Genomic DNA, 10,000 nt, shown 5'->3' with positions numbered 1-10,000 from the left:
CACAGCCGCACGCACGCCACCGGGTGTTCCTGCCACTGTGGAAGGAATAGCGCTTTACGTACACGTACACACACACACACACACACACACACACACACACACACACACACTGCGTAGTGTAGTGGTTAGCACGCTCGACTCACAATCGAGAGGGTCCGGGTTCGAGTCCCGGCGCGGCGAGGCAAATGGGCAAGCCTCTTAATGTGTAGCCCCTGTTCACCTAACAGTAAATAGGTACGAGATGTAACTCGAGGGGTTGTGGCCTCGCTCTCCCGGTGTGTGGAGTGTGTTGTGGTCTCAGTCCTACCCGAAGATCGGTCTATGAGCTCTGAGCCGTAATGGGAAAGACTGGCTGGGTGACCAGCAGACGACTGAGGTGAATTACACACACACACATACACACACACACGCACATGCGCACGCGCACACGCACACTCTTCCCATCCTCAACTTATGTACTCGTGTGTATTTTAATAAAGACCACCACAACGTATCAAAGTTTCTCCTTCATTTACTCCGTTTTCTTTGTTTTCCTCCTCACCACTTGGCACATCGCTGCCAGTCTTTGTCGCTATCCTCCGTCTCCCATGCACAGCTGCCAGAACTTTACCTGCGCTTCAGTGGTCCCGTGCCGTGTACTAAATTAGTTTGAACCTTCGGTTACTGCAACTCTCTCGCCTCTTGCGGCTCATCTCCACTACAATCACAGTTCCATTTTGTCCCTTTTCCTCCATCGTCGTCACTCTCCTTTCACTCTCCAAGCAGTTCATTTTTCTTCATTCAACTCCTCCTCCTCCTCCTCCTCCTCCTCCAGTCCCTGCTTACCTCCGAGGCGAGGAAGAGGTGCGGCACTGGATGATTGACTTTGAAGTTGGCGATCCGCAGCTCCTGGCGGATAGTCTCCCCGCAGCCCATGGCCTCCCGCGGCGCCCGTCACCCTGCAGACACAATAAGGTTATGGCCAAGCTCAGGGCAAAGTCTGCGAGTCAAGAAGGGTAAGGGATTACAAGAACATACTTAAGAGTAGGATAACAAATATTCATTAATGAGTTTTTCTATACATTTTGGGCTTTAAACGGGAATTTATGGTCTAAGGAGATTTAAAAGGAGAATTGTGATAAGGAGTAAGTGATGGTTAGTGACTGAAGAGATGTGTGTAGTAATGCATTTCCAATAGTAAATAAAGTAAAAATAGACTGGAAATATGGAAAAGAAAAGATAAAGCTCCCAGAAAACCATTCATATTAGTTGATAAAAAACAGACATATGATAAATATTTCTCTAATAATTCAAACTAAAAGAAAAATATGTATATACAAAATAATCATACGCATAACATGAAATTAAAAAGAAAACAAATATGAAAAAAAGAAATGTGTGGCGGCAGATAAATTTTTCACTAAGCAGGATTAAAAGCAATGAAAAATAGTTCTTTAAAATATGTCAGTAATAGCTTATATACTTTTTTTTTTATTAAAGTTACGAGGCTTGTTGTGAAAGAGTGCAAAAAGAGGCACATCGCAGAGAGGGGAGAACACAGTGCGGATAATTGGTAAGTTTTCCAATTTGTAAACCACCAATGTACTGTAGGTCGAGTTGATCCTGTATTGCAAGGAACATTTATCGGCCATGGATGGTTCTATGGGTCAGAATTACAGGTCACCGCATTTCTATAGATCACGTGTTAGAATTTTAAGGTCAAAATTACAGATAAGTGCGATTCTACAGGTTAGGTCACAGGTTACGAGGCATTTTACAAGTCATATTACACATAATACGATTCTACAGGTCAAACTGCAGGTGAGTACAGTTTATAGGTCAAATTACAGGTTAATACAGCTATGCAAGTGAAATTACAGATGAATGTAGTTAGATAGATCACAGGTCATAATAATTACAAGTTAGTTAAGTTAAACAGGTAGAACCACAAGCCACAAATTAATCAAATATATAGGTTAGGTTAAGTTAATTTAAGACAGGTTAAGTTAGGTTAGGTTAGGTCAGGTTAGGCTACATCAGGTTAGGATAGATCAGGTTAGACTAGGTCAGGTTAGATCATGTTAGGTTAGGTCAGGTTAGATTAGGTCAGGTTAGGTCTAAGTCAGGTTAGGTCAAGTCAACCTCTACTCTTGCCAATTCGTCAGTCCGGATCACAATATCACCGGTGTATAGACTCCCGATCCGCTTGTCGCCCGCCCCAAGGTCACGTCCCTCGCTAATAAACTCTGTCTACCTGGCGCGGGGATTAGGTGCAAATCTCGCGCTTAATTAGACATACAGTATTCCCGTAATGCAAGCGACACCTGTGGATTAGTGGGCCAATTTATTTCTTTGCGTGGCTCGGTATAATGTTAATGTTGGTTACCTAGGTGAGGGTGGAGTAGAGGGAGAGAGGTGGGGATGGGAGAAGGGAAAGGGAGAGAGAGAGAGAGAGAGAGAGAGAGAGAGAGAGAGAGAGAGAGAGAGAGAGAGTGTGTGTGTGTGTGTGTGTGTGTGTGTGTGTGTGTGTGTGTGTGTGTGTGTGTGTGTGTGTGTGTGTGTAATTCACCTCGGTCGTCTGCTGGTCACCCACCCAGTCTTCCCCATTACGGAGCGAGCTCAGAGCTCATAGACCGATCTTTGGGTGTGTGTGTGTGTGTGTGTGTGTGTGTGTGTGTGTGTGTGTGTGTGTGTGTGTGTGTGTGTGTGTGTGTGTTTCTGTTCCTGTTGAGTATTGTTCGCATTTTATTCTCTCTCTCTCTCTCTCTCTCTCTCTCTCTCTCTCTCTCTCTCTCTCTCTCTCTCTCTCTCTCTCTCTCTCTCTCTCTCTCTCTCTCTCTGAAGGACGCAGTAACACTCTTCTAATCCCCGGCCAAGTCCTGAACGTCTTCCTTCCGCCTGGAGCCGCTGTTCCCCCGCCTGGCCAGCTGCGGCGCCCATTATCATACAAAGGAGCAGCGACGCGCAACACAACACTCGATGTGCCTCGCTGCAATACTTCACTTGGCCTCCCTGTCCCTTCCCGCCCTGTGCCGCCTTTGTCCTTGCACAGCCGACCTTCCACGCTCACCTCGACTCCTGCTGAGGGGCTAAAGCGCGCGTAATGAGCCGTCGCAGGAAGAGAGATGTTGCGTGTGGTAGCGGGAATGGTGTTTGGTGCTTGGCTATCGCACCGTCATTTGCTCCGCTGGTAAGATACAACAGAAACTTTGGCGAGTAGCGCACGAATTTTCCGCGTGGTGGTCGTGAAAAAGAAAGCCAGAGAACGGTGCAAGAATGTATGAAGGGCCGTTCAAGGCAGCACGGAGTAACACCAGAGTCAGGTGAGCCCTTGCAGAGTTTTCCAGTAAAAAATATAATGGATAAACTTGTCGACGGTTGCATTACTTGGATGGGAGGGCAGTATTTTTTTTTCTTTTATGTCCTGGCCTATAGCGCCTGTAGGTATTGGAAGCGCTTTTAAGCTTCCATCCACTAGTGGAGCAGGCAATTTTAATTATAGTGGCCCCCATATTAGGGCCAATATCACCACCCAAGCGCATCTTTGGTGTAACCACCTAAAACCAGGGTATCATGGTGACATGTAGGTAACTACAACTGGCAAAGTATCAAGGCGTATCAAGGTGATACGTGGTGGGACTCGAACTTCCGCGTGGACGTCTGGCACGCTCACCACCTTATCCACTATGCCACAGACTCCGGTACCGGTTGGAGTGGGATGGGCACCTAGAAAACGTTAGAAAAAAGCTGTGTATCAAAACGAGGGAGAAAAGTCACGATAAAATAAGCCAATGACTGCGAATCTCTCGTGAATTGCTTTGGAAGTTAACCTATCCTGCGCAGACCAGGACGAATGACAACTGGAGTGGAGTATAACTGATTTTTATTTATTCTTTTTTTTTTTTTTTGTTGTCTAATAGTCTTCTTATACCTTTAACGCAAGTGACGAACATATGAAGAGTAACATGCGTTTCAGTATTTGATAATGTCTCCGGAATAACTTCACGAATAACTATTAAACAAACGTAATATTTCCCCAATCTCTAAAAAGAATATTTCACTGGTATACTCTCACATACTACTGGAAAAATACTGGCTACCTCCACGCCGTCCAGCCCCACACGTGTCTTTCCGTCTGCCTCTCCCACCGCCGCCCAGCCCTTCACCGCCGCCCAGCCTCCCCAAGTCCCCCCATCACATAACTGCCCCCACACGGACACTCTGAGGTTTCTTGGGATCACAGGAAATTATATCCCATGGCCGCAGGTCTTTCTTACTCGGAAGGGGAAAGTGTTATTACCATTTTATTGCATCAACACACACGGGAGGCAGCGAGGCGCCTTCCTATTACTGCCTCACAGGACTCAGGGCAGGGGAGGCGGCTGGCAAGGGGACGGGGGTCCGGGTGAGGGCGGGATGGATGAACCTCATCTTCCTCCTCCATCTGTGCGAGGGCTTCGTGGACCCAACTTTTCCCTCCACACCTCCTCTCCTAGTATCCCCTCGGCACAGTCCGTCTTCTTCCTTCATTTCTCCCCTCTTCCATCGTCTTTCGCCTCTCCGCTTTGCTTCCTCATTTCCTCCCTTGTTTCTCTCTGTTGCTTTTTGCCTTCTCCCATCCTTCCTCCTCCCAGCCGCCTTACTCTCCCTGCCCCTGTTCTTGTGTCGGACGGAGCCACGAGCACAGGGGTCATCACTGCTGTATTGTTTAGACCACGTTCAACAGGTGACTCCACGGATGATCTCGCCGCTGAGGGAACACCACTATCCACCACGCCTCTCCACACCCACTCTCACACCCTCCACACCCATGCTCTTATCATCCATTTGCCCTCACAGTTATCCACTACGTGATGACATCGGTTCTATTTTCCACGATGAGAGGATGACTGTAAACAAATATGAAGACGAAACTGAAATCCTCCCATCGTGTGGACGACGCAACTCAGACCTGACACACAGAGGTAAGCTTTTCAGCGAAGCCTCAAAGCTGGTAATAATCTTTCTTCTGACGCCCTGCCTCTGTCCTCACAGCCACACCTGACACCGCTACCCATACCACCAGAGGCGTACCCTCCTCAGCACCCTCACACTATAGAGACTATTTCTTCGGCGGCGACAAAGGGGAGGCACGGATCCCTCATATTGCGCCCAACAAAGAAACGTGTGAGGCGAGGACGACTGGCTGAGAGGGCGGGGAGGTGAGCCATCTCTCCCCACCTCCCATGCAGTGCTCCAGAGACCCCTCTCCCGCAGCAGGTGCCAGATTACTTCCCGGCGGGTGGTCAGGGGCGCCTCTGCAGGGAGAGGTGCCGAGCCAGAGGCTATTTTCCGCCGACACAGTCACATATATCGCAGAAGTGTCCTCCCCACCTCCCTCCCTCCCACCTACCCTACATCCCCATGGACCCTCGCCCCGCCATCACCACCTCTGTGACTTATTACTGACATTAACTGTACCGCTACTGCCACCACCATCATCCACCACTGACTCCACCACCAGTATGCTGCTGCCACTGCCATTACCACCATGATCAACATCATCATCACGTAGCAGCAAATACTACTACTACTAGCTACTACTACTACTACTACTACTACTACTACTACTACTACTACTACTACTACTACTACTACTACTACCACTACCACTACTACAACTACTACTACTTAAATTAATCCACAGCAGAACAAATGTCTTCTCCAGTATTCATGAGAGAGGGAGTAACAGAGCATGTGTCATTACTTGTTGGCTTAATGCGGTTTGGAGAGGTTACCGGCAAACTTGCATCGCCACCACCACCACAACCATCACAAATATCAGAACCACCATCAGCACAACACACACAGCAGCACCATCACCACCATCACCACTATCACCACCACCGTCTTATATAACATCAATAACATCAACGCCACCGCCACCGCCACCATCACCACCACCGCCAAAGTACATTATACAAGTACTACCGGACTCTGAAACAAAAACTTAATGAATAGCAAACACAATTTCCTGCCCGATCACATAAACGGATTGGATTTCATAGGGGCGGAAGCACGTGTGATGGGCCGTAATACACCCAGCGGCTCCGGGCATCACCAATGGCGGGTCTGTGAAGAGCTGACCCCGACCGATGCTAAAGAAATCCATTGAGCAAAGTACGGTTGATTTTCTTTCGGCTTCCTGTACTCTATTTCCCAAGGTAACGATAGTATTTCCAGTCATGCACTCTACTTCAGCTTCGGAGTGCTAAGAGAAGTGTTATATTAATCCTAACACGTCCCAGAATCGTCATTAACCCTTTCAGTACTGGAACGAATTTTTTTACAGTTAGTTTTAGATATTTTTAAATTATTTCAGTTTGATTAAGAAGGATCTATGGAGGTCAGAAGATTAATGGCCATAGTCCTTACTATTCTAATCCCCACACAAGTTTCTGAAGCTGTATGAAACCACCAAATAGTAACCAGAGTGAATATGGAAACGCGTCGTAGTACTGGAAGGGTTAAGTAGAAATATGACCACAAGATTGTCTCTACTATGCTTCAATTTCTCAGCGCGTGTCTATGCAAAGAGGAGCGTTTCAGAAATACTAAAACTTTAGAATCATCCATCACTAGAAATACAAACACAAAATCAACACGTGTATCACTCGTCGAAGGCATGTTTACCCTGTACTTCTCGATTTCTTCCACCATACAGGGAGTTTTACATCATTTCTTTGTACATTTCCCACACAAGTAGCAGAAATCAACTAACACGGCAAAAGTAAATATATCAATCTCTTCTTTTGGTCTAGTTTAAGCATACAAGAGCATCTATTAGGTGAAGGATCCTAATGTGATCTTATTTTCTCTACCGGAGAAATAATGCGGGAAGAGGAAAAATCAACGTCATTCATCTCCAGCAACACGCAACGAAGAGGAGATGGTAATGTAGAGGATCCAAAATTGATCTTATTTTTCTATGAGTGAATCACCTTGCCTTGAATACGCACAAGAGGAAAAATCAACGTAATTTATCTCCATGAACTCCCAGAGAAGAAGAGATAGTAATGGAGAGAGAGAGAGAGAGAGAGAGAGAGAGAGAGAGAGCCTGTGTGTGTGTGTGTGTGTGTGTGTGTGTGTGTGTGTGTGTGTGTGTGTGTGTGTGTGTGTGTGTAATTCACTGTTTGATCTGCTGCAGTCTCTGACGAGACAGCCAGACGTTACCCTACGGAACGAGCTCAGAGCTCATTATTTCCGATCTTCGGATAGGCCTGAGACCAGGCACACACCACACACCGGGACAACAAGGTCACAACTCCTCGATTTACGTCCCGTACCTACTCACTGCTAGGTGAACAGGAGCTACACGTGAAAGGAGACACACCCAAATATCTCCACCCGGCCGGGGAATCGAACCCCGGTCCTCTGGCTTGTGAAGCCAGCGCTCTAACCACTGAGCTACCGGGCCGTGTGTGTGTGTGTGTGTGTGTGTGTGTGTGTGTGTGTGTGTGTGTGTGAGTGAGTGAGTGAGAGTGTGTGAGATTGTGTGTGAGAGTGTGTGTGAGAGTGTGTGTGAGATAGTGTGTGAGAGCGTGTGTGGGGGGGGGCATGAATGGTTAAGAGGAAAGAAAAAGGGAAGAGAAAAGAAGAGGGGTGAGAAAAACAAAATCTTAAGGGAATTAAAGGGGGTGAGCCTCAGCTGCCTCTTAGGTGCGCCCTGATCTCCTCTTGATGTCTGAATAATGGACTGAGAGAGAGAGAGAGAGAGAGAGAGAGAGAGAGAGAGAGAGTATGCCTGAGGGGAGAGGGGAAAAAAGGGGAGGGAAATGAGGGGTCGGAGTGATGGAGAGAGAGGGATGGTGAGGGAGGGCGAGCGAGGGAAGCAGGAAAAATGAAGGAAAGAAAGAGCAGGGAGGGAAAGAAGAGAGGGAGAGGAGGAGGAGGAGGAGGAGGAGGATGGGGAGAGATGAAGGAGGGTATAAGGGGAGATGAGGGGAATATCTCGTATCTAACCACACAAATCCCAAGAGACACACACTCCACACATCGAAAAAAAAAAAAAAAACATCACGTATCGAACAAAAAAGGAAAAAAAAAAACACGGAATCACAAATATAGACTAAACCTAAACAAACAGACGGATGAGGAATCAAACACTATGTAAAGAGAATCGAGTCCTCTTTACTGCTCTCCTGCATGTGCCGCCAGTTTCTTTTCCTAAACCCTCTTACCGCTCCACACAGTAAAGGCCACAAAGCAGAGAACACCTGGCGGGTGGAACACCTGTGGACGGGGAGGAGAGGGAAAGGCGGGAACAGTCGGGGAGAGGTGGGGACAGGCGGGGACAGGTGGGGACAAGTGGGGATGGCCAGAGACTCAATGTGAAAACAAGTGACGGAAGTAACGCGCGTCCTTGGGGAAAATGAGACTATATGACGTTCAAAGCTTCTACCTCCACCTGTTTATACTCACGCGCATCAGTGAGGAGGAGGAGGAGGAGGAGGAGGAGGAGGAGGAGGTAAGGGGGGATGACAGGTAAGAGGATTGCATTTAGGTGGTTGTTTTTACTTTGCTATAACATATTCATTCCCTCCCTGTCGCCCTGGTTCCCTGGTTCACGGTGATGGTTTATACAGTGTATGCTTCCTACCTCTTCCTTTCCTCCATCCTTCTCTCCTACAGGGCTGTGTGTGTGTGTGTGTGTGTGTGTGTGTGTGTGTGTGTGTGTGTGTGTGTGTGTGTGTGTGTGTGTGTGTGTGTGTGTGTGTGTGTGGTCAAGTTAGATTAAGTTAGGTTTGTTTGTGTGCGTGTGCGTGTGTGTGTGTGTGTGTGTGCAATGAGATAAAGAAGTAAAACAAAACAAAACAAACAAGAATAACAACAAAAAGATAAGGAAGCTCTTCCATCACCCCGTCACATAAACGAAACTTTCCAAACAATAAAATTGCCTTAGAAAGAAAAATACTACCACTACATAATAAAAACCACCGCCACCACCACCGCCACCACCACCACCACGCCCCGAGCCTCGCCCTCCAAGCAAGGCAGGCAGCGGCGCGTCACCTATCATGCTACTCATCTCCGACACAACAATGGAAAACCCGCCTTCCGCTTGGGGGCGTGAGGGGCGTGAGGGGTAATAGCCAGCGCCGCCCCTCTTGAAGGCCGCCCAGATGCCCCGCCCGATAGCACAGGGGCGGGGGGTCGTCCTCGAAATTGGGAGCTGCCCGATTCCCCTCCATTACGAAGATAAGAAACATCCATTGCTCCATTGACGGCTGCGGGGGAGGAGGAGACGGAAAGAGAGAGAGAAGGAGAGGGAGAGGGAGGGAGAGAAGGAGAAGGAGAGGGAGGGAGAGAGGGAGAAAAAGAGCTGTAGTGACGGGGGTGAGGGAGAGAAGGGGTTGGTGACGGGTATATAGGGTGATGGGCAGAGTGTGTGAGAGAGAAATAGGTACAGGAGTGTTTAGATCCAGTACAAGTAAGAGATGAGTGTGGGATAACATGGATAGGGTGACGTGAAGACTAGTGTGGGGTTTCAAAGTGGGAGGGAAAGAAGGGGGTGGGTGTAGTTGGAAGGGGGAGGAAGGGGCGTGTAGGCGGATTAATGGCACTAGTAGGATGACATTTATGGAAGGGGGCAGTAAGGGGATATCCTGGGGAGGGGCAAGGGGGGGGATGAGGCCTCGATGACAACAGTGATCGAGGGGGACGAAGTAGTTACCGTCCACTCCAGGCCAAGGGTGGTAGGGGGTAGGGGTGAGGAATGGGGGTATGGAGGAAGGGAGGAAAGGAGGGAACTAGGAAGAGAGGGGAGGAAAAGAGGGAGGAATGGGGTAGGAAGGAGGGAATGGAGAGAGGGAGGGTGGGAGAAAGGGAGGAAGAGAGGAAAATCAGGGAGATACATTGAGTAGATATCAGGGAATTGTGAGTGATAGGCCGGCAGACACAGAGACAGGCGAACAGACAGAAAGACAAAGAGATAAACAGATAGACTGATTACGTTCACCTCATGTCCTCAACACACTCCCTT

General features: G+C 48.2%; 1 protein-coding gene across 2 annotated transcripts in view; it reads right to left on the bottom strand.

Annotated features, from left to right (window-relative positions):
• Positions 1-10,000, bottom strand: part of LOC123516117 (protein rolling stone-like) — a 50,605-nt gene that overhangs the window by 7,483 nt on the left and 33,122 nt on the right. For both annotated transcript variants that reach the window (XM_045275223.1, XM_045275222.1), the window contains 2 exons: positions 826-938; positions 1-35 (listed from right to left, as the gene is read on the bottom strand). The exon at positions 1-35 is cut by the window's left edge and continues 148 nt beyond it. In XM_045275223.1, the coding sequence (XP_045131158.1) occupies positions 1-35; positions 826-915 (125 nt within the window). In that variant the 5' untranslated portion in view covers positions 916-938. The remainder of the gene's footprint in view (positions 36-825; positions 939-10,000) is intronic.

Source organism: Portunus trituberculatus, chromosome 40, assembly GCF_017591435.1.
Source record: "Portunus trituberculatus isolate SZX2019 chromosome 40, ASM1759143v1, whole genome shotgun sequence".
Taxonomy (NCBI): Eukaryota; Metazoa; Arthropoda; class Malacostraca; order Decapoda; family Portunidae; genus Portunus; species Portunus trituberculatus.
This window is presented reverse-complemented; position numbering and strand designations above follow the sequence as displayed.